The sequence below is a fragment of the Salvelinus alpinus genome, chromosome 8 (assembly GCF_045679555.1).
Source record: "Salvelinus alpinus chromosome 8, SLU_Salpinus.1, whole genome shotgun sequence".
Taxonomy (NCBI): domain Eukaryota; kingdom Metazoa; phylum Chordata; class Actinopteri; order Salmoniformes; family Salmonidae; genus Salvelinus; species Salvelinus alpinus.
In genome coordinates, this window is record NC_092093.1 from 62,254,178 (window position 1) to 62,278,325 (window position 24,148).

Consider the following 24,148-nt stretch of genomic DNA (forward strand, 5'->3'; position numbering starts at 1 on the left):
CGAGCTGACAAGGTAAAAATCTGTCGTTCTGCCCCTGAGCAAGGCAGTTAACCCACTGTTCCCCGCACTGAAGACGTGGATTCAGAGGGGTTGGGTTAAATGCGGAAGACACATTTCAGTTGAATGCAATCAGTTGTACAACTGACTAGGTATCCCTCTTTCCCCTTTCTATGAAGCATGAGAAGGAGTGGACTACAGTATTTTTCATACAGCTGTTCTTTTGAATGATTTTAAAGGGAAATGTCAGAAAATGTGAGACTAAGTTTAGGTAGCTAGGATTTTGTTGTCAAATAGTTTGGTGAAGGTCATTTTACTGTACAGTTACAGTTGATATGCACTGTATGTCACATAATAAATATTGCACTAGGCTCACAGTATTTTAATTTATAGGGTTTGGTCTGAGCAATGTCGTCCTCTTGTGGCACCTTTCAATGACAACAGCCGATGTTATGTTTGAATCAGATGGCGTGTCAAGTGGAGATGAGAGTGAGAATAATTGGATTACAGTGGAAAATGCAAAAGGAAATAAGAGAAGTAAATTGCTAGTGGACTCTAGACTCCAAGCGTAGTTATGACAATTTTTAGGTCGGAGTAAAGGTTTTGGATCGATGTTGTTACCTGGGAGATCCGATTGAAGTCTATAGAAATTGTGGTTTGAGGTGGCGTCGATGAGAGTAAGGAGAGGTGTGCACTTTTTGTTGTGTGTATCTTTGGAACAGAAGGAGCGTGCTCTGCGCCTCAAGAAGATATCGGATTGGAATGTGACGTGTGTGGCTCTTCGAAGCAGAGCGCATATCAAGGGTGTTATCTCTGGGGTGGCACTAGAAGTGAAATCAAAGGATATATGTGAAGAATTGGATCAAGTGGTTGGTGCACACCGACTGACCCGCGAAGTAGATGGCGCGAAGAAGCCCACTCCATCCATTCTATAGTTTAAAAAAAACGAAGTCTCTTCTCCCTTCACCTGTGTATTTTGATTTTATGAGATACCCTGTGAGAGCCTTCATGCCCAAACCCACGCAGTGTGATAAATGCAAAATATTTGGTCACGTGTATGTAGATGGGCAGGGTATCGTATGCCAGCTGAGCCAATTTTTTATTTTACCTTTATTTAATTAACTAGGCAAGTCAGCTAAGAACAAATTCTTATTTACAATGACGGCCTAACCTGGCCAAACCCTAACACGCTGGGCCAATTGTGCGCCACACTATGGGACTCCCAATTACGGCCAGTTGGGATACAGCCTGGAATCAAACCAGGGACTGTAGTGACGGCTCTAGCACAGCGATGCATTGCCTTAGACCACTGCGCCACTCGGGAGGCTTCTGCTGTAATTGCGTTGGTGAACATGCACCCGAATTTCTGAAGTGTCCTGTTAGGGCGAAGGAGACAGGCGGTAAGAATATGGACTGTCCAGCATGTCCTATCCAGCGGCGGTGAGAAGAGTGGAAGAAAGGAGTGAAGTTTAAGAAATAATGTTAATAGGAGTAGAGACACCAGATAATATTAATTGTCAGAGGGATCCTGACATGTTGCATGTTAAGAAGGTGGACTTTAGCGTTAATTGCATTGGTTATCATTTGCGCAGGGCAAACAAGAGGACATCTAAGAAAATAGGTATTGTGAGTGCGGCTGAGCATTTTGTTGGGACTGTGGTATTTTTTTATTTTTTACAGCAGAGGCATTACAAGGAATGCTGTCGATGAATGCTCCATCTTCACATGCACCTAAGCCTGTTTATGGATGGGATTTGAACTGTGACTGAAGGAGTGAGATGTTTTTTATTTTGTATAACCTCGTGTTCCCACCCCATCCCGCAATGAAATATATTTTGTTTCAATACCCGGTGCAGTAGATGGCGGCAACAGACCTACACCAATAGGTGTATTCTGCCAAACAACCTTAAAAAGAAAAAGAAGAAGAAGAAGAATATGACAGCGCAGCGGTTGTTATGGAGAAGCATTTCCCCTGAAGGCTGGAGAAACATTGGAGAGCTGGCGTTGGGGACAGAAAGCAGCTGATCGGTTTCAGACGGGCTGAGAACACGAGCTCGCGCTTCTGTCAGACTGAATGAACTCCATAGGTAAGCAACGAGACAGCAACATGCTTTGTTTTTCATCGCCAATACATTTGAAAGTCGACATTTGAGCTACGCAAAGCAAACTTTTACCGCGACTGAATGAGGTCAGGTAAGTGAGTTGTGTTAGCAGCCTAGCGATAGCTTGGCTTCCTAATTAATTTGCATGGCAGGCATTACAAAATGGCAATGACGCACAGGTTGGCCACGGAGAGCGGTAACGTATGTTTGATGTAGCAGGTAGTTTATGATAAGCGACGTAGAAACGTTTGTTGATGACCAAATTTAATTTAGTACGTCAGATAACCAGCTGCATAGTTTTTGTGACTGGAGGATTAGATTTAGACTTTTGGCTGAACTAGATAGCTACCTAGCTACTTACTGCGTCTAGTGTAACCTGGCACCTAGCATGCTAAACTAGTCTCTTACCTGAGGCGTGCTAGTTAAATCTGCTAACATCTACACACAGTGAAACAGATTTTTCATAATGATTCTGCTTGCTTACTATTCAAAGTTTGTAATGTATTATTCAGTTATCAGACATTTCCTGTTATTTTAGGAGGATAACTTGTTACATGATTGTAGACAGTTGTTATCATGTTCAATTCATGCAACAAGTTACTTGCATTTTTCAGTAGGCTAGCACTGCAAGACTGTTGTTTTGCCAGGTACCAAGTAAAGAAGCATAGATAGATGTATACATTTTAATGCCTTACTTTAGAATAGAAATTCAAGTCTATTGCATTTATGTATTTTGTCCATGCGTTCTTTTCCAGGTCTGACTGTATGAAGTGTTAGTGTATTATATTTGTGTGTGTCAAGGACCAACAGGATATCAGGCTTAGAATTTACGTTATAAGAATGACACAGCCTTGTAAATGACAAACGCACTTTGCACCTTATGTCGGCTTTCCCTACACTTAATGTCCGTGCTGCTAATATTTATGATACTGGTCATAGTTGTTCTTATTTCCCTGGATTTGCATAAGTTAGCATTTGATTTTGTTTTCATGAAGAAACAGTCTATTGAAAGAGAGGAAGCAGGTCACATTTCTTATTGTACTTTAGAGAGATCTGGCAGAGGAGAGGTAGAGGTTACATCTACTGCATGAGCTTGAGTAGCGCACACTGCTGCACTCACATGTGTACACTATCTAAGATTCTGGAGATTCTGGAGATTAACACAATAGCTTAGGCCACATTGCAACATGGTACACACACTGGCCTACGTAAACTTCTGCTCTGTGGCTGATTTGTGTTTGGTTGACTTTAAATCTTGCTAACTCTTTTGAAAGAGGGTCTAAGGTCTTTATGTTGAACAGTACAGATTTCATACAGCAAGGAGAGAGAACCATACCTAACCAAACGTCTTATCCAACCATAGGATAAACAATACTAGCTCTGCTTTTCTCTGCCTATCAATGGAGGCCTAACTGCTGGGGACAATGTTCAGTTTTCAGAGGAGCCATATAGTGTAGCCTTCACAAATATTGCTGTCACTTATCCATTTCTAACTACTGTATAGCCTAATGATAAGACAGTGAGACGGTTGGGCTGATAAGCCTTGAAGGAGTTTATAACTACTGCACCCTGACTTTGACATTTCCTCTTCATTTTTTGCCATCTACTGAACGGAACCCATTAAAATATTGCCTTTGGGTCTGTCTCCCTCCTGCCTTCCCATTCCTCTTTATCTCCATCACTGTCTTTACCTCCACATCCTCTTGCCTTAATTTCCCTCTGCTCTCCTGTCTGTCTTTCTCCGTCTGTCTTCCCCTGTAGCCTCAGAAGGCTGAGTGATTGTGGCTAACATGGTCACTCCAGTCCACACATGATGGGACTTCTGAAGTGTCATGTGTTAGTTGCTCATTAAACCATTTTAAAGCTGGGGATGGGGGGGGGGGGCTTTTGGAAAATTGACCAGGAGATTAGACAACTGGGCAGTAGTTCAGGTGGCAGGATCATTCCAGAACACCATTGATTCAGCATTGTTAGCCTATATAAAAGCCAGGGACACAATGTACATGGGGTTGGTTCTTCCTGTCCTCTGATGGAACAGGAATGCTATTTAGGCCCAAGCTAAATCTAGCCAACATGTATGGTCAACTACCACTATCAATTGATATGTTGCTGGATTTATCATTATTGCCTATAAGGCTGCTTTAATCAGATTTCAAACCCATTTTTAGATTACATTTGTCTCCCTAACCAATACTTAGGCCTGTTTGTTACTAAGCCTCGGCCTATGTGGAACACAGGTTCACAGTAATCCCTGTTTTTGGCCTATAAAGTCCCTTTGAATACCTTACTCTGTAACTCATGTATGCACAAATGTGTAAGTCATTTGCTTTTTCTCTTGGGGACTAAACCACACCAAACAAATATTTTTGTGTGAGTATTCATAGTGAGGGCCAGTCACTGAGTGATTTGTTCCACAGAACCACCGGCCCTCCCTGTCCAGGCTGAGTCATTGACACGGTGGCTCATGTTAAAAGTTCCAAGCATTCACCGACCAATCTCAAAGTACACTGATGATACATGAAGAATGCAGATGAGCAAACTAGGCCACACAGAAGCCTATAAGCTGGTAGTGTGCACTACTGAGGTAGAGAAGAGATTCAGCAACACTTGGAGGACAATGGAATCAAATAAAAAGCTTCTTTATTTAAAAAAGTAGAACCAACGCATTTTGACTTTTGGCCTCCAGGGGTTTTTTCCACTCCTGCCGGTGATGCCCAAGCTGACGCATTCCTATACAAACTTGAATACTTACAGGGTATGGTTAGGGAGTGACATGTCAAACTTTCAGTAGGCCTACCTAGTGGCACCCATTTTTAAAAGGTATGATAAACTGTCATCTGCTTGCTGCCAGAAGACAGTTTGTTTTACTCTGGTATGCCTGGTTGCATACATGAACTGAGATACAGGAGAGAGCGTCCCTCCCAGTAAATTATCCTTGATTTCATCTTCCCTATGCTATTGACTCTATTAAAGGCCCAGTGCAGTCTATATCTAGTTGTTCCTGTGTTTTTGTATGATATTGTACAACAGCTGATGAAACGAATACTGTAAAAGTGTGAATAAATTAGTTCAGTGTTATTTCCTGATAGTTGCTGGTTGAAAAACAATCTACACAGGAACTTCAAATCAGCAGGTTTCCATGGTGACATTACCATACGTTAAATTGGCTAATAGACCAATAATGAGTTCCAAACCTCTGCCAGTAACAACTTGTTTTCAGTTTTCCCCTCCCCACTAACACCACTCACAGACAGTCCTGGCAAAATACTTGTTTGAGAAATATTTTTTGCTAAAAAGCCATTTTTGCCCATTTTAATGGAAATCTATTGCAGTAAAGTACTTAATTGTTACCCAGAAATAATTTGACGTTGATATAAAACTGCTGCGTGGGGACTTTTTAATAGCCACACAACCCTCACACACTCTTTCTTGCAGGTAGTCATTTCTGTGGAGGAGGGTTGGGGTGGAGCCAGTCTTCGGCAAGAACAAGCTGTGAGGTTCAGTTTAAGGGGTGGGAGGTTCTGTGTGGAGTAGAGCGAGGAGTGCGTTCTCACTGCTTTTTTTATGTTCTCTGAGTTTAGAAGACACCGTGGCTGTTATTGAACTGAGTCTCCTGTGGGCCTGTCTGCTCGGCTAAAGCACATATACTGTTCTGTCTCTGTTCCAGACTTGCTCGCTGTTCGACTGACTGGCTGCGACTTGGTTTGTTTTATCTGTTTTATTTGAACTACAACAGATGAGCAATGATGTCCTTCCTTCCTAAAAGCTCACTCTGCAACTAACTCTATAATGGACTGTGTACACACAGGGTCAAAGTTCAGCGATAGGTGCCTACATGTTTCCTGTCCCCAGGAGAGGCTTGAGATCATATCTATGGTTTGTTATGTAATTCAACTATCACTTTCAAAATGACTTATGAACCACCAGGTGGTTATATTCACATAAATATGAGCATGCTCTCTTCCTATCCTTGTCAGATTTTGATTTGATCAGTTGATATCTAGTTGACTATTCTACTGGCTATCCAGGGTGAAATTAGACACTTTGTGTAGGTTTCATGGAAATTGAACAAGTGTGATTATATAGGCTAAGCTTCATGGTCACTTATGGTCTTGATGAGGTATAATGATAAGAGGTGAAGGGGTGTATCTCCATGGTGATTGACAGCATTACTGGGAGAACTGTCAGCCAAAGACCGTGAGATTAGGCAGGAAGGGGAAGTTAGCGGTTTTGTGATTTAGGCCAACATAACGTGCAAAGATGTAGACATGCAGACACATGCACTTCTGTCAGGCTCACACAGATCAGTGTTCACTCTGCAACTGAACAGGCTCGTGACTTTCAGCAGTACAGAGGGGCACAAAGATGGGTGATGACTAGAGGTCGACCGATTATGAGTTTTCAACGCCGATACCGATTAATCGGCCGTTTTTAAAAATGTATTTATTTATTTGTAATGACAATTACAACAATACTGAATTAACACTTATTTTTAACTTAATATAATACATCAATAAAATCAATTTAGCATCCAATAAATAATGAAACATGTTCAATTTGGTTTAAAAAATTCAAAAAAAAAGTGTTGGAGAAGAAAGTAAAAGTGCAATATGTGCCATGTAAAAAAGCTAACGTTTAAGTTCCTTGCTCAGAACATATGAAAGTTCCTTTTAACATGAGTCTTCAATATTCCCAGGTAAGAAGTTTTAGGTTGTAGTTATTATAGGACTATTTCTCTCTATACCATTTGTATTTCATATACCTTTGACTATCGGATGTTCTTATAGGCACTTTAGTATTGCCAGTGTAACAGTATAGCTTCCGTCCCTCTCCTCGCCCCTACCTGGGCTCGAACCAGGAACACATCGACAACAGCCACCCTCGACGCATCGTTACCCATCGCTCCACAAAAGCCGCGGCCCTTGCAGAGCAAGGGGAACAACTACTCCAAGTCTCAGAGCGAGTGACGTCACCGATTGAACTGCTATTAGCGCGCACCCCGCTAACTAGCTAGCCATTTCACATCGGTTACACCAGCCTAATCTCGGGAGTTGATAGGCTTGAAGTCATAAACAGCTCAATGCTTGAAGCATTGCGAAGAGCTGCTGGCAAAACGCATGAAAGTGCTGTTTGAATGAATGCGTACGAGCCTGCTGCTGCCTACCATCGCTCAGTCAGACTACTCTATCAAATATCAAATCATAGACTTAATTATAACATAATACACAGAAATACGAGCCTTTGGTCATTAATATGGTCGAATCCGGAAACTATAATTTCGAAACCAAAACATTTATTGAAATATGGAACCGTTCTGTATTTTATCTAACGAGTGGCATCCATAAGTCTAAATATTCCTGTTACATTGCACAACCTTCAATGTTATGTCATAATTACGTACAATTCTGGCAAATTAGTTCGCAACGAGCCAGGCGGCCCAACTGTTGCATATACCCTGACTCTGCGTGCAATGAACGCAAGAGAAGTGACACAATTTCACCTGGTTAATATTGCCTGCTAACCTGGGTTTCTTTTAGCTAAATATGCAGGTTTAAAATATATACTTCTGTGTATTGATTTTAAGAAAGGCATTGATGTTTATGGTTAGGTACAGTCGTGCAACGATTGTGCTTTTTTCGCAAATGCGCTTTTGTTAAATCATCCCCTGTTTGGCGAAGTTGGCTGTCTTTGATAGGAAGAAATAGTCTTCACACAGTTCGCAACGAGCCAGGCGGCCCAAACTGCTGCATAAACCCTGACTGTTGCAAGGGAAGTGACACAATTTCCCTAGTTAAAAGAAATTCATGTTAGCAGGCAATATTAACTAAATATGCAGGTTTAAAAATACACTGCTCAAAAAAATAAAGGGAACACTAAAATAACACATCCTAGATCTGAATGAATGAAATATTCTTATTAAATACTTTTTTCTTTACATAGTTGAATGTGCTGACAACAAAATCACACAAAAATTATCAATGAAAATCAAATGTATCAACCCATGGAGGTCTGGATTTGGAGTCACACTCAAAATTAAAGTGGAAAACCACACTACAGGCTGATCCAACTTTGATGTAATGTCCTTAAAACAAGTCAAAATGAAGCTCAGTAGTGTGTGTGTGGCCTCCACGTGCCTGTATGACCTCCCTACAATGCCTGGGCATGCTCCTGATGAGGTGGCAGATGGGCTCCTGAGGGATCTCCTCCCAGACCTGGACTAAAGCACCCGCCAACTCCTGGATAGTCTGTGGTGCAACGTGGCGTTGGTGGATGGAGCGAGACATGATGTCCCAGATGTGCTCAATTGGATTCAGGTCTGGGGAACGGGCGGGCCAGTCCATAGCATCAATGCCTTCCTCTTGCAGGAACTGCTTACACACTCCAGCCACATGAGGTCTAGCATTGTCTTGCATTAGGAGGAACCCAGGGCCAACCGCACCAGCATATGGTCTCACAAGGGGTCTGAGGATCTCATCTCGGTACCTAATGGCAGTCAGGCTACCTCTGGCGAGCACATGGAGGGCTGTGCGGCCCCCCAAAGAAATGCCACCCCACACCATGACTGACCCACCGCCAAACCGGTCATGCTGGAGGATGTTGCAGGCAGCAGAACGTTCTCCACGGCGTCTCCAGACTCTGTCACGTCTGTCACATGCTCAGTGTGAACCTGCTTTCATCTGTGAAGAGCACAGGGCGCCAGTGGCGAATTTGCCAATCTTGGTGTTCTCTGGCAAATGCCAAACGTCCTGCACGGTGTTGGGCTGTAAGCACATTTGTGGCCTGCTGGAGGTCATTTTGCAGGGTTCTGGCAGTGCTCTTCCTTGCACAAAGGCGGAGGTAGCGGTCCTGCTGCTGGGTTGTTGCCCTCCTACGGCCTCCTCCACGTCTCCTGATGTACTGGCCTGTCTCCTGGTAGCGCCTCCATGCTCTGGACACTACGCTGACAGACACAGCAAACCTTCTTGCCACAGCTCGCATTGATGTGCCATCTTGGATGAGCTGCACTACCTGAGCCACTTGTCAGGGTTGTAGACTCCGTCTCATGCTACCACTAGAGTGAAAGCACCGCCAGCATTCAAAAGTAACCAAAACATCAGCCAGGAAGCATAGGAACTGAGAAGTGGTCTGTGGTCACCACCTGCAGAACCACTCCATTATTGGGGGTGTCTTGCTAGACCTGTTGTCTATTCCATTTGCACAACAGCATGTGAAATTTATTGTCAATCAGTGTTGCTTCCTAAGTGGACAGTTTGATTTCACAGAAGTGTGATTGACTTGGAGTTACATTGTGTTGTTTAAGTGTTCCCTTTATTTTTTTGAGCAGTGTATATACCTGTGTATTGATTTTAAGAAAGGCATTGATGTTTATGGTTAGGTACACGTTGGAGCAACGACAGTCCTTTTTCGCGAATGCGCACCGCATCGATTATATGCAACGCAGGACATGCTAGATAAACTAGTAATATCATCAACCATGTGTAGTTAACTAGTGATTATGATTGATTGTTTTTTATAAGATAAGTTTAATGCTAGCTAGCAACTTACCTTGGCTTCTTACTGCATTTGCGTAACAGGCAGGCTCCTCGTGGAGTGCAATGTAAGGCAGGTGGTTAGAGTGTTGGACTAGTTAACCGTAAGGTTGCAAGATTGAATCCCCGAGCTGACAAGGTAAAAATCTGTCGTTCTGTCCCTGAATAAGGCAGTTAACCCACCGTTCTGAGGCCGTCATTGAAAATAAGAATGTGTTCTTAACTGACTTGCCTAGTTAAATAAAGGTTTAAAAAAAAATATATATACAGTGGGGAGAACAAGTATTTGATACACTGCCGATTTTGCAGGTTTTCCTACTTACAAAGCATGTAGAGGTCTGTAATTTTTATCATAGGTACACTTCAACTATGAGAGACGGAATCTAAAACAAAAATCCAGAAAATCACATTGTATGATTTTTAAGTAATTAATTTGCATTTTATTGCATGACATAAGTATTTGATACATCAGAAAAGCAGAACTTAATATTTGGTACAGAAACCTTTGTTTGCAATTACAGAGATCATATGTTTCCTGTAGTTCTTGACTAGGTTTGCACACACTGCAGCAGGGATTTTGGCCCACTCCTCCTTACAGATCTTCTCCAGATCCTTCAGGTTTCGGGGCTGTCGCTGGGCAATACGGACTTTCAGCTCCCTCCAAAGATTTTCTATTGGGTTCAGGTCTGGAGACTGGCTAGGCCACTCCAGGACCTTGAGATGCTTCTTACGGAGCCACTCCTTAGTTGCCATGGCTGTGTGCTTCGTGTCGTTGTCATGCTGGAAGACCCAGCCACGACCCATCTTCAATGCTCTTACTGAGGGAAGGAGGTTGTTGGCCAAGATCTCGCGATACATGGCCCCATCCATTCTCCCCTCAATACGGTGCAGTCGTCCTGTCCCCTTTGCAGAAAAGCATCCCCAAAGAATGATGTTTCCACCTCCATGCTTCACGGTTGGGATGGTGTTCTTGGGGTTGTACTCATACTTCTTCTTCCTCCAAACACGGCGAGTGGAGTTAGACCAAAAAGCTCTATTTTTGTCTCATCAGACCACATGACCTTCTCCCATTCCTCCTCTGGATCATCCAGATGGTCATTGGCAAACTTCAGACAGGCCTGGACATGCACTGGCTTAAGCAGGGGGACCTTGCGTGCGCTGCAGGATTTTAATCCATGACGGCGTAGTGTGTTACTAATGGTTTTCTTTGAGACTGTGGTCTCAGCTCTCTTCAGGTCATTGACCAGGTCCTGCCGTGTAGTTCTGGGCTGATCCCTCTTCTTCCTCATGATCATTGATGCCCCACGAGGTGAAATCTTGCATGGAGCCCCAGACTGAGGGTGATTGACCGTCATCTTGAACTTCTTCCATTTTCTAATAATTGCGCCAACAGTTGTTTCCTTCTCACCAAGCTGCTTGCCTATTGTCCTGTAGCCCATCCCAGCCTTGTGCAGGTCTACAATTTTATCCCTGATGTCCTTACACAGCTCTCTGGTCTTGGCCATTGTGGAGGTTGGAATCTGTTTGATTGAGTGTGTGGACAGGTGTCTTTTATACAGGTAACGAGTTCAAACAGGTGCAGTTAATACAGGTAATGAGTGGAGAACAGGAGGGCTTCTTAAAGAAAAACTAACAGGTCTGTGAGAGCCGGAATTCTTACTGGTTGGTAGGTGATCAAATACTTATGTCATGCAATAAAATGCAAATAAATTATTTAAAAATCATACAATGGGATTTTCTGGATTTTTGTTTTAGATTCCGTCTCTCACAGTTGAAGTGTACCTATGATAAAAATTACAGACCTCTACATGCTTTGTAAGTAGGAAAACCTGCAAAATCGGCAGTGTATCAAATACTTGTTCTCCCCACTGTATATCGGTGTCCAAAAATACAGATTCCCGATTGTTATGAAAAGTTGAAATCGTCCCTAATTAATCGGCCATTCCGATTAATCGGTCGACCTCTAGTGATGACACCCATGCATAGAAAGTTATTAAATCCCTGATTCACATGGTGTGTGTTCCTAGTGCGAACAGCAAACACAGTAAACCGGTTTTATGAACAAGGATGTTGGATTGAGGACAAACACATATAGACATGAAGACCAGTAGTTCTCATGTCTACATCACTGTTTTCAATGCAAAAAGTACATTTAAAATATAGGCAAACAACTGGTGTGGTGTTGTATTTTGTAAACGCTGATTGCGGTTTTATTTCGGTGGCATTGTTTGTTTTTTAAATTGTTTACAGTGCTTTCTTCTGATCCTGAAGTAAAGTCCCTAAAGGGATTGTGGGGGACATGGCCTCTCTCCATTCCTCTTCCAAATCTCCTTAAGCGTCTGTAAATTATGTCTTCTCTCTCTGTGTTCACTGTGGTGGGGAAGTAGGCCTTGAAGGGTTACGCTACTTAATGCTCACTGATTACAAACTGTTCTGTGGTGTGTGGACACTAGACAGCCACAGTTGACTGGTTTACCATGGTGATTTAGCCTATAGCCTGTTAGCCTATGCGTCCGCAGCTGGTTTGTGTGTGTAAACGGCTGCTTAGTCAGTCTGTAGGTGCTGTTGAAGGAAGAACAAGTAGGTAGGAAGCAAGGTGTGGCCCTGGCCTGTATGCTGCAGTAAATATATTTGAATAGGAATAGCAGTATGCTGTGTGTTTCATGTGCCCTGACAGGGACACTTCATTAGTGTGTGAGGATGAGTAAACATTCTGACTCCAAGGAAATCCTTACACTGTGGTCTGGGCGCTGACAATGGACAGGTCATCCTAAATATAGTTTGTAGCCACAGTGACACAAGTGTCCCTAAAGCAAGTCTACTTATTATGAAGTGTCTTGCCATCTGCAGAGGAGGGTGTCAGGAACAGCTTGTCTTCATACTGCCAGATCTTTGATGTATTGTCCTCGTCCACCACTCAGGTAGACCTCAGTTTGGAGTTGTTTCCCTGGTCCTGCCTGCTATCTTGGTCTCGTCTAGTTGACCTTCCTCTCAGCAACTCACAGGCCAGGCTAAATAATGGATGAGGTGCGAAAGAGCGGCTGGTGTGTAGGGCCGGGACGATACCAGTATCGCGATACGAGTTAGTATCGTGGCAAGGAAACAAAACACAAAGCTGATTTAAATTCTTTAGGAAAACAGCCCTAATGTTGGAAACAAACATTATGTTGTCATCCAGAGTCACATGTATTTATTTTCTAAACTATAGCACATTATTTTACATACAGCAGGTTATTAATGGAACAAAGATGTTTACATTCGTGCCACTGAAAAATATTGTGATACTGGTATCATCACATCTCTACTACTTCATTAATTTCATCTGTTATACTGTGTGTGTGAAATTAGTTACGGTTTAGGTTCAGTTTCAAGGCAATTATCAGGGTGATTATCAACTGGGCAGGGCACCTTCACCTGTCGGGAGGAGGAGGGGAGCAGGCCCTACCTGTTGGGGGGGGGGGGGCAGCTGGGGAAAACCATTCAAAAAATGACGTCCTCCTAATACAGAAAATATTGCGAAACTGGTGTGAGATGCTACATACCTGGATAAACAGGGAGGACCGCCAGAAGGGCCACTGCTAGCCTAGCACTTAGCACCCAAACAAGTGTCAAGTACTACAACCCAACTAATTACCACCCTACAACATCCCTCCCTGATCCGTCCTCTCACACTAACCAACCACAGAGCTTGCTGTGCTGAAGCCGAGGTGGTGCAGGCAGGGTGTGTCAATCATTAATGAATGGTGTCCCATCTCCGGTTTCCTCAGGGAGGGAGAGGGGGACTGGTTCAAGATTGTGTGTATTACGGTAACAGGGATCTCTCTCTCTCTCTCTGTGTCCAGGTGTCAGGGGAGGGAGGTAGAATGTTATGTATTCTCAGCAGCACAATGGATCCTTGAGACGCCTTGATGCCGGACTCTTCCTGGTTTCTGAAGCACCACCTGCACTGGCCTATTACAGGACTAGAAGACTGACAAGTGATCCAATCCCATGCAGCCCTCACCTCTGACCAACCTCTGCCCTTCCATTCTCTCGTACTATTGCACTCTGAATTAAGGTTCTCTGCAGTATTAGTCCAAATGTCTTTATTTTTTATTTATTTTTTACCTCATTGATATATATATATTTTTTTTACAGGGACCTCACGATACAATACTTAGGCGCCGATATGTATTGTGTTTCTCATGATAGTTATTGTGATTTGATACTGTGATTTTATTGCGATTTTGATGTTCCAAACATTGCTCACCACATGTCGGCTGCAGAGAGTCAAGAGAAAGCATGAGAAAATTAGTTTTGATCTTTCATGGAAATAAGTGGTGAAAACATGTTGGCTCACTATTTAAGAAGAAGATGGAGAACAAGCTATAGGATGACTAGTGCTAGCTAATGCTTCCTAGCAAGAAAAATACATTACAAATCGAAAGTAGCGATTTATAATGGAACTATATCGATTTATCATATTTTTTTAGCAGTGATATGGATTTAAGGACTGAAATATGGTTCAAAGTTTTTTTTTTTTACTTTCTACTGCTAAAATCCAGAACCAGATCAGACCAGTGAAACAGGACAGGGGTGGGGGGAGGGCTTTGGCGTGGCATGGCAGAGCACGGCGAGCTGCTCGGTGAGATGGCCACGATTGGGCGTCTGAGCGCCACGGAGCGCTTGAAGCATGCCCAGAAGCGGCGTGCCCAGCAGCTAAAGGGCTGGGCCCAGATGGACAAGGACATGGCCCGCGGCGAGGGCAAGGCCGGCCAGAAAAGCAACAAGAAGGGGCGCACGCGCAGGGTGGTCTTCCCCAACAACATCACTCTGCTGGAGGCTGCAGCCCGCAATGACCTGGAGGAGGGTGAGTCAGTCAGCACACCACTATGGGATGGTTTCAGAAACCGATTTTAAGCCTAGTCTTGGGTTTAAAAAGCATGCTCAATGGAGAATCTCTTCATTAAAAGTGCTTTTAAATCCAGGATTAGGTTTAGGCTAATCCATGTCCGGGAAACGGGCCATAGAGGTTTTATTCTACCAAAGGAATTCCCTCTACCCCTTAGAAAAGCCTGTAGATAACACTCACTGTTGTTTTTCATGGCTGCTGTTCTTCAAAGTAACATGAATAGTGGCAGGGCAGTTGCACAGCACGACCGCTCTATAAACACAAGTTACACAGGAAATCATTCATGCATATTTTATGTGAGACGCATCATACTTTTAGGCTTATCAGAACAGGCGTTTGGTTTCAATGGTGCTATTGTTAGCACACCTGATTATGGCTAATTATAGCGGTAACTTAACCTCTGCTCTTGCAATGCAAACAAAAGTTTATCTGAAATTTATACAACAGGTGGGTCAAATTCTGCATTCTGATTGGTTAAAACCACATTCCAGACGATTTCTATTTGCCAAGTTACCACCGGCTAAAGCTATGACTGTAATGCATTAGTGTTCCATTTCACTGTGAAATCCACTGTCTCATCAGCCCAGCCAGAGACGGGCAATTCCTAAAAGTTGATCTCCACTGTAAAACTCATCTAGACATTATTTCCTCTTTATTTAAGACATGCATATTGTGTGGATTGTTGTTTATTGTAGATGTTACTGCACTGTTAACGCTAAGAGGGTAAGCATTTCGCTACACCTGCAATAACATCTGCTAAATATGTGTATGCGACCAATCAAATTTGATTTGAAGACTAGTATTTGGTTTCCAACAGCAGAGATTTGCATAAACCTTGCCGTCTCTCTCGACTCGGTCCTAACAACACCGTTCCGATATATATCCTCCAAACACCGGCTTCTCGGGCATTATCACTTAACTAAGATTCATAGTATGACTTACTGGAGTTCTAGTGAATAATGGCCATGTGTTTCTCTGCAGTGAGGGAGCTGCTGAATGGTGGAGTCAGTCCAGATCTGTACAACGAGGACGGACTCACTGCCCTTCACCAGGTACACACGCGCTCTCGCACACACAGTCCGACGTCTGCCCGCTTGGTCACCCTGTGTGTGTGTTTTATGTTTAGTGTGGTTCTCAACACTGTAAGTACTGTCTGTCTGTGGGGTGTCTATCTAAAATCAGTCTATGTAAACGCTGTAGAATGTTTTCACATTGCTTCTAGAGCTAGACATGTAACTGCTGCTCTGGACTGGACTGGCTCTTACATTCCTAGACCGTTGGGAAGGATAGATTTAGTGACCCCCCCCCCTTCATAGCACTACTGTGATGTTTGAAAACGCCTACCAACACACCACCAAGAAAAGACACTGCTCTCCTTAGAAGTAAAACACACACCCTACATGTACATGTTAGCGTACACACACACACACACACACACACACACTGTAAATGTGTAAGAGTGGCACTAGAGAGCACAGTGCTCTCTTTATAGTCATGAAGTATTTCTTCCCTCCAGAATTTTTTTAATGTGTTTACTTAGTAAAAGGCTGGAGGCCTGGACCTGTGCAAATTCAGTTTACTCTGCAGTTGACAGTAAACCTGTGTGTGTGTGTGTTATGCCCGTTGTGTGTCTGTCTGCATTCCCCCTGCAGTGCTGTATTGATGACTTTGTGGAGCTGGTACAGTGTCTGTTGGACGCCGGGGCCAGTGTGAACGCCTGTGACAGTGAGCTGTGGACGCCGCTTCACGCTGCTGCCACCTGTGGACACACAGACCTGGTGCGGCTTCTCGTGCAGTCGTGAGTCACATTATAAACACCTCAACACGACACACAAATCTACACAGTTACAATGTACTGTGCAGAATGTGGAGGACTTTAAAATGTACAAATAGTTTTGACCCATTCCTCTGGGTGAAGTTCAACAACTTCTTACCCTTTCTTCAGACACTATTGTACAGTTCAAAGACATCCTTATCATTTCCAAGTAGGCTGTGATAACGATGTGTGTGCTTCTGGTATAACGTTCTCCTTGTCTGTGTTCAGTGGAGCAGAGCTGCTGGCTGTCAACGCTGATGGCAACATGCCCTATGACCTTTGTGAGGACGAGGCCACTCTGGAGCTGCTAGAGATGGTCATGGCAGAGCAGGGTCAGTAGGGAGACTAAAAACCAACCTGATTTCCCCCCCCCCCCCCCACCCCATCCCCAAACTCATCCTCTCTTTACATTTCTAACCATACACTCACCCTCTCACCATGGCTACAGCCCTTAGCCGCAGCCCTGTAACCATAGCTACAGTTGAAGTCGAAGTTTACATACACCTTAGCCAAATACATTTAAACTCAGTTTTTCACAATTCCTGACATTTAATCCGAGTAAAAATTCCATGTCTTAGGTCAGTTAGGATCACCACTTTATTTTAAGAATGTGAAATATCAGAATAATAGTAGAGTGATTTATTTCAGCTTTTATTTCTATCATCACATTCCCAGTGGGACAGAAGTTTACATACACTCAATTAGTATTTGGTAGCATTGCCTTTAAATTGTTTAACTTGGGTCAAACATTTTGGGTAGCCTGCCACAAGCTTACGACAATAAGTTGGGTGAATTTTGGCCCATTCCTCCTGACAGAGCTGGTGTAACTGAGTCAGTTTGTAGGCCTCATTGCTCGCACATGCTTTTTCAGTTCTGCCCACAAATTTTCTATAGGATTGAGATCAGGGCTTTGTGATGGCCACTCCAATACCTTGACTTTGTTGTCCTTAAGCCATTTTGCCACAACTTTGGAAGTATGCTTGGGGTCGTTGTCCATTTGGAAGACCCATTTGCGACCAAGCTTTAACTTCCTGACTGATGTCTTGAGATGTTGCTTCAATATATCCACACAATTTTCCATCCTCATGATGCCATCAATTTTTTTGTGAAGTGCAACAGTCCCTCCTGCAGCAAAGCACCCCCACAACATGATGCTGCCACCCCGTGCTTCACGGTTGGGATGGTGTTCTTCGGCTTGCAAGCGTCCCCCTTTTTCCTCCAAACATAACGATGGAAATTTTGGCCAAACAGTTCTATTTTTGTTTCATCAGACCAGAGGACATTTCTCCAAAAAGTATGATCTTTGTCTCCATGTGCAGTTGCGAACCGTAGTCTGCCTTTTTTATGGTGGTTTTGGAGCAGTGGCTTCTTCCTTGCTGAGCGGCCTTTCAGGTTATGTCGATATAGGACTCGTTTTACTGTGGATATAGATACTTTTGTACCTGTTTCCTCCAGCATCTTCACAAGGTCCTTTGCTGTTGTTCTGGGATTAATTTGCACTTTTCGCACCAAATTACGTTCATCTCTAGGAGACAGAACGCGTCTCCTTCCTGAACAGTATGACGTCTGCGTGGTCCCATGGTGTTTATACTTGCGTACTATTGTTTGTACAGATGAACGTGGTACCTTCAGGCATTTGGAAATTGCTCCCAAGGATGAACCAGACTTGTGGAGGTCTACAATATTTTTCCCATGATGTCAAGCAAAGAGGCACTGAGTTTGAGGGTAGGCCATGAAATACATCCACAGGTACACCTCCAATTGACTCAAATTATGTAAATTAGCCTATCAGAAGCTTCTAAAGCCATGATATCATTTTCTGGAATTTTCCAAGCTGTTTAAAGGCACAGTCAACTTAGTGTATGTAAACTTCTGACCCACTGGAATTGTGATACAGTGAAATAATCTGTCTGTAAACAATTGCTGTAAAAATTACTTGTCATGCACAAAGTAGATGTCCTAACAGTCTTGCCAAAACTATAGTTTGTTAACAAGACATTTGTGGAGTGGTTGAAAAACGAGTTTTAATGACTCCAACCTAAGTGTATGTAAACTTCCGACTTCAACTCTACCTGGAAGTTGCAATCCCCTCTACGAGCCTTACTTAAACCCGGTCTGTGTGGAAGTGTGTAAGAACTCTGACTTGCTGTGTGTCTGTGCAGGTATAACCCAGGACCGTATAAACCGGTGTCGTGGGGCTAAGGAGATGAATATGCTCACAGATCTTCGAGTGCTGGTCCAGAATGGAGCGGACCTGAACGCTCAGGATGACAACGGGGCCACGCTGGTGAGACACTCACATTCAAATAGATGTTTTTTTATTCTTCCCCTCTAATCAGGGACTGATTTTAGATTTGGGCACCAGGTGGGTACAATTCATTATCAGGTAGAACAGAAAACCAGCGGTACTCTGAACCTTGTAGTGTTGGATTTGAATACCCCTGCTGTAACCCAGAAAACATACCTGGCTGGGGAGATTTTCTAGTGTTGTATTATGATCATATCTTCACTTCACCACTGGGATGAAAGGTTGACTAACAATTCACCTCCAGCTGCACATAGCGGCGGCTAACGGCTACTTGTCGGTGGGGGAGCTGCTACTGGAGCACCGGGCCAAGGTGGAACAGAAGGACACGGACGGCTGGACACCACTCCACGCCGCCTCCTGCTGGGGACAGGTCAGTATTGTAGCACTCCGAGAACAGGCTAGAATGAAGCCCCCTTTCTCAACGGTACTAAATGCTAAATGGCTGGCTCACTGACCTGAACGTACTGGTGTGTCTGTTTCCCTAGATCCTGATGGTGGAGCAGCTGGTGGCTCATGGGGCTAGTCTCAACACCAAGTCTGTCCTGGAAGAGACGCCGCTGGGTAACACCACATGTTTACATTTGAGTCATTTAGCAGACGCTCTTATCCAGAGAGACTTCAGATAGCTAGGTGGGACAACCACATATCACAGGCATAGAAAGTACACTTTTCCACAATAACGTAGCTATCAGTAGTCAGAGCTAGACGTGGGTGTCAAGTGCTGGTAATTTAGATTATTTAATTTTTTACATCCTGTAGTTAGACTGTGGGGATGTGATGGGCAATGACACAGAACCCTTGTATAGGTTGACTTATATACCTGTTATCATGATAGATAATAGTCCTCAAATCAAATGTTATTGGTCACATACACGTGTTTAGCAGATGTTATTGTGGGTGTCGCGAAATGCTTGTCCTTCTAGTTCCGATAGTCCAGTAATATCTAACAATTTCACAACATATATATATATATACACACATCTAAGTAAGGAATGGAATTAAGAATATATAAATATATGGATGAGCAATGTCAGAGCGGCAGACTAAGATACAGTAGAAGACCAAGATGGCACACACAGCATCACCATGTATCAGAGTGTAAGCCTGAATGGGGAAGGATTCAACAGAAATGTCTTCTGCATTTACCCCAACCCCTCTGAATCAGAGAGGTGCGGGGGGCTGCCTTAATGGACGTCATCGGCGCCCGGGGAGCAGTTGTTGGTGGTGGTTAACTGTATGGGGATGACATGTCCTGACTCTGTTGTGTTTTCTGTCCGTGGTAGATGTGTGTGCTGACGAGGAGGTGAGGGTCAAGCTGATGGAGCTGAAGCACAAACACGACGCAATCATGAAGAGTCATGACCGACACAAGGGCACCTTGCAGAGACGAGCCTCCAGCACTGGCAGCAGAGGGTGAGTGGGGAGGGGGGGTTGAACAATAGAGGATTAGTTCAAGGTTTAAAGATGGAAGGTTAAGAGCAGATGAGGGTTTTGTTAAGACACAGGCAAAGCCTCAGCCTCTTGTCAGTTTGTAGTTGTGTCTGTATTTCGTCCCCCGTCTGAGCAGTAAGGTGGTGCGGCGTGTGAGCGTCAACGAGCGTTCCAGCCTGTACCGGCGGGAGCACCACAAGGAGGCCATGGTGTGGCAGGAGAGAGGCCGGCAGGCCGAGCCGCAGGACGACGACGAGGACAGACAGACGGACAACGAGCTCCACCAGCACGTTGCCATGGTGAGTAGTACTGTTACTCCTGTCATAGCAACAACACCAGGACAGACAGCTACCATGTTCAGTCGACACTGAGAATAGAGGATATGATTGAGTTGATAGGTGAATGTGTCATATTAACTCTCTGTTGCTCTGGCTTTCTCAGGCTGCAGGTACCATGTCGAGGCTGGAGAATGAGGAGGGAGCGGAGAGGAAGTCTAGTCTGGGGAACGGTGGGACGCCCCTTGCCCTCTCGGCGTCTGTCCCAGGGGAGAAGTGGAGTGGAGGCCGGATGGACCGCAGTGCCTCCTACCAGCTGAGCCCTGCCTCAGGGTCTGGGGAGGAAAGGGACAACATGACCCTGGAGAAATCCCACCAGACTCTAGCGGACCTGAAACGCCAGCGGGCCGCGGCCAAGCTCAACAAGTACCCCGCCCCACCTCTACTCCCTCCCTCAGAGGAGGAACCTCCCTCTCCCACCCCTCTGCAGGAGGTGACCCCCTCCCGAGCCGTCCAGGAGACCCCCAGCACAGAGGAGGTGGCCTTTCCCAGCTCTGTGTACTTCACTCCAGCCAGCGGGGACCCGCCCCTGCTCAAACTACGAGCCCCAGAGGAGGACACGTCCAACAACACCAAGGAGCCCTGCTGTGGAATCATGTAGAGACATACGAACACTCCCAAGCCACAATGTAGAGACACACAAACACTCCCAAGCACCCACTGCCTGACTGGAAATGAGGGGATGTGTAACACTCCTATGTGGCAAACCGATTTCAAGTCAAAACACTACGGTGACCACCAGATATACTTTTAAGGATTCATTGCAGTTTGATTCGTTCTAAGCATATTATTTGGTTCCGTCAATGATATGCCGTTGAATGTTTGGTCTTAACTCCATTTTAGTAAATGTAGTAGTACATTTTATCTTCTTGCACAGATTTATTTTAAACTCTCCTTCCTGAAAAATGTCAAACATTTAATATATGAGCACTTAACATAATGTTCCTCATTGCTCCTCTGAGGGTGTGGCCAGATCCATATATTTCCATATGGATATTGCTCTGGGTCTATTTGGATCTCAGGAGACCTTATATGGCCACCTGGTGGCTTTTTAGGCTGTGTGTGGAGACCTACAGATACCAGTATTACTCTTGCAATAGCACTGAGTACTTTCCTCTTAAGTCCCTTTTTTCATGTGTGTTTGGGGCAGTTCAATAGGAGTTCTCACACTAGGATGTATCAAGCACATACTATATGAATTGGTCATCTGACTTCAGTGAATAAGATGTGCTTATTCAAAGCAGAAAGGGGCAAGAGCAGAATGAACCAAACCTGATTATTATGCTTTTTTTCAAGATGATAATCGGACCAATGAATGATCTTTCCTACTTATGATTGACTGAACATGATTTGAGATGCACTGTAACTTGATGTGCACTATTGATTGAAGGGAAGCACAGATTATGAACGAGAGTGAGGCGATTTCCTAAAGTGATTGATACAAAAGGGTACATGATAGCATTTATTGATCTTACAGTGCATCCTGGAAGTATTCAGACCACTTGGCTTTTTCCACATTTTGTTTCATTACAGTCTTATTCTAGTTTTTTCCCCCTCAATCTACACACATTACCCCATAATGACAAAGCAAATTTATTACAAAAAAAAAAAAAAAATGAAATATCACTTTTACACAAGTATTCAGACCCTTTACGCAGTACTTTTTTGAAGCACCTTTGGCAGGGATTACAGCTTTGAGTCTTGGGTATGACGCTACAATGTCATGCTTCAACATAGGGATGGTATTGGCCAGGTGATGAGCGGTGCCTGGTTTCCTCCAGACGTGACGCTTGGCATTCAGGCCAAAGAGTTCAATCTTTGTTTCATCAGACCAGAAAATAAATCTTGTTTCTCATTGTCTGAGTCTTTAGGTGCCTTTTGGCAAACTCCAAGCGGCCTGTCATGTGCCTTTTACTAAGGATTGGCTTCCGTCTGGCCACTCTACCATAAAGGCCAGATTGGCGGAGTGCTGCAGAGCTGGTTGTCCTTCTGGAAGGTTCTCCCATCTCCATAGAGGAACTCTGGAGCTCTGTCAGAGTGACCATCAGGTTCTTGGTCACCTCTTTGACCAAGGCCCTTCTCCCCTTGATTGCTCAGTTTGGCAGGGCGGCCAGCACTAGGAAGAGTGGTGGTGGTTCCAAACTTCTTCCATTTAAGAGTGATTGAGGCCACTGTGTTCTTGGGGACCTTCAACGCTGTGGAAATGTTTTTGTACCCTTCCCAGATTTGTGCCTTGACACAATCCTGTCTACTGACAATTCATTTGACCTCATGGCTTGATTTTTCATAGTAAAGGGTCTGAATACTAATGTAAATAAGGTGTTTTTATTTTTCAAAAAACCTGATTTCGCTTTGTCATTATGGGGTATTGTGTGTAGATTGATGAGGGGAAATGTTTATATAAGGCTGTAATAAAAAGTGAAGGGGTCTGAATTCTTTCAGAATGCACTGTATTTGTTTTCCAGACACTCCAGTCTCTGTCTGACAGGGTACATAAGTGGGATTGTTTTTGAGAAGTTTATTTTTCTCGTTGGTTTGAATTTGCATCACATTTAAGTGTAGACAAGTGCTATTGCCCTACCTTTCTCCTGATCAGCATTCATCACTGTTCTTAAAATGATTAATGAACAAAAAAAGAATCTACTGTTCCAGTGCACTAAGAAAATGGTACATTTTAATAAGTCTAAGATGTAATTTGTTAACAAGTTGTTTTTTTTCTAAATGATTGTAAGAGATTCTTATATTTAAATGAAGGTGTTTTTGTCATGATGTTCAATGTTCCTCCTCAGGATGACAACTTTCTCTAGGCATTTCTATTTGAACACTTTCTATACTCTGAATAGTGATGTATGTCGTGCTCAGTGGCTACAGTAGGTTGTCCTTAACCATTCCTTCACAACAAACCTTTCCTTCCTAGAACCCAGGATCTACCTTGTCTAAATGAAATGAAGGGGTCATCAGAACACCTGACAGAAATGTATAGAAAACGATCTTGTTTAACCTCGTCAGTGTGATGGTTTATCAACAGTAAGTGCCTTCTGTAGCACAGGAGGTTGGTGGCACCTTAATTGGGAGGCACAGGCTCGTGGTAATGGCTGGAGTGGAATAGGTCTAATGGTATCAAATACATGGTTTCCTTGTTTTGATGGTATTCCATTCGCTCCATTCCAGCCATTATTATGAGCCGTTCTCACCTCAGCAGCCTCCACTGTTCTGTAGGGTTGGCGAAGTGAAAAATATAGTGAACAAAAATTTAAATGCAACATGTGAAGTGTTGGTTTCATGAGCTGAAATAAAAGATCCAGAAATATTCCATATGCAAAAAAAAAAAAGAAGCTTATTTCTTGCTAAATGTTGTGCACAATTTTGTTTACATCCCTGTTAGTGAGCATTTCTCCTATGTCAAGATAATCCATCCACCTGACAGGTGTGGCATATCAAGAAGCTGATTAAACAGCATGATCATTACACAGGTGCACCTTGTGCTGGGCACATTTAAAGGATGTCTCAAGTTTGTGGGAATGTGCAATTGGCATGTTGACTGCAGAAAATGACCACCAGAGCTGTTGCCAGAGAATTTCATGTTAATTTCTCTACCATGAGCATCCTCCAACGTTATTTTAGAGAACTTGGCAGTACGTCCAACCGGCCTTTTTAATTATTTATTTTTTGTATGCGACATGGGCTTAGAATACTTGTGTAGACATTGTCACTTATTTGTATACGTTGGGAGTCAGGT

The 24,148-nt window shown here is 43.7% G+C and overlaps 1 protein-coding gene across 1 annotated transcript; it reads left to right on the plus strand.

Moving 5' to 3' along the window:
* The first annotated feature begins 513 nt into the window (after positions 1 to 513).
* Positions 514 to 23,722, plus strand: ppp1r16a (protein phosphatase 1, regulatory subunit 16A). Its single transcript, XM_071414451.1, has 12 exons — positions 514 to 2,084; positions 13,471 to 13,685; positions 14,173 to 14,477; positions 15,501 to 15,571; positions 16,172 to 16,317; positions 16,564 to 16,667; positions 18,498 to 18,622; positions 18,888 to 19,013; positions 19,129 to 19,204; positions 19,927 to 20,056; positions 20,211 to 20,373; positions 20,516 to 23,722. The coding sequence occupies exons 3-12, from the start codon at positions 14,228 to 14,230 to the stop codon at positions 21,008 to 21,010; spliced, it is 1,686 nt and encodes a 561-aa protein (XP_071270552.1). The 5' UTR covers positions 514 to 2,084; positions 13,471 to 13,685; positions 14,173 to 14,227; the 3' UTR covers positions 21,011 to 23,722.
* The last annotated feature ends 426 nt before the right edge of the window (positions 23,723 to 24,148 follow it).

Excerpts from the sequence above, each read along its gene's own strand:
- ppp1r16a (XM_071414451.1), top strand. The coding sequence starts at position 14,228 with ATGGCAGAGCACGGCGAGCTGCTCGGTGAGATGGCCACGATTGGGCGT. Across the intron at positions 14,478-15,500 it reads CCGCAATGACCTGGAGGAGG|TGAGGGAGCTGCTGAATGGT; the intron begins GTGAGTCAGTCA and ends GTTTCTCTGCAG. Across the intron at positions 16,318-16,563 it reads GTGCGGCTTCTCGTGCAGTC|TGGAGCAGAGCTGCTGGCTG; the intron begins GTGAGTCACATT and ends GTCTGTGTTCAG.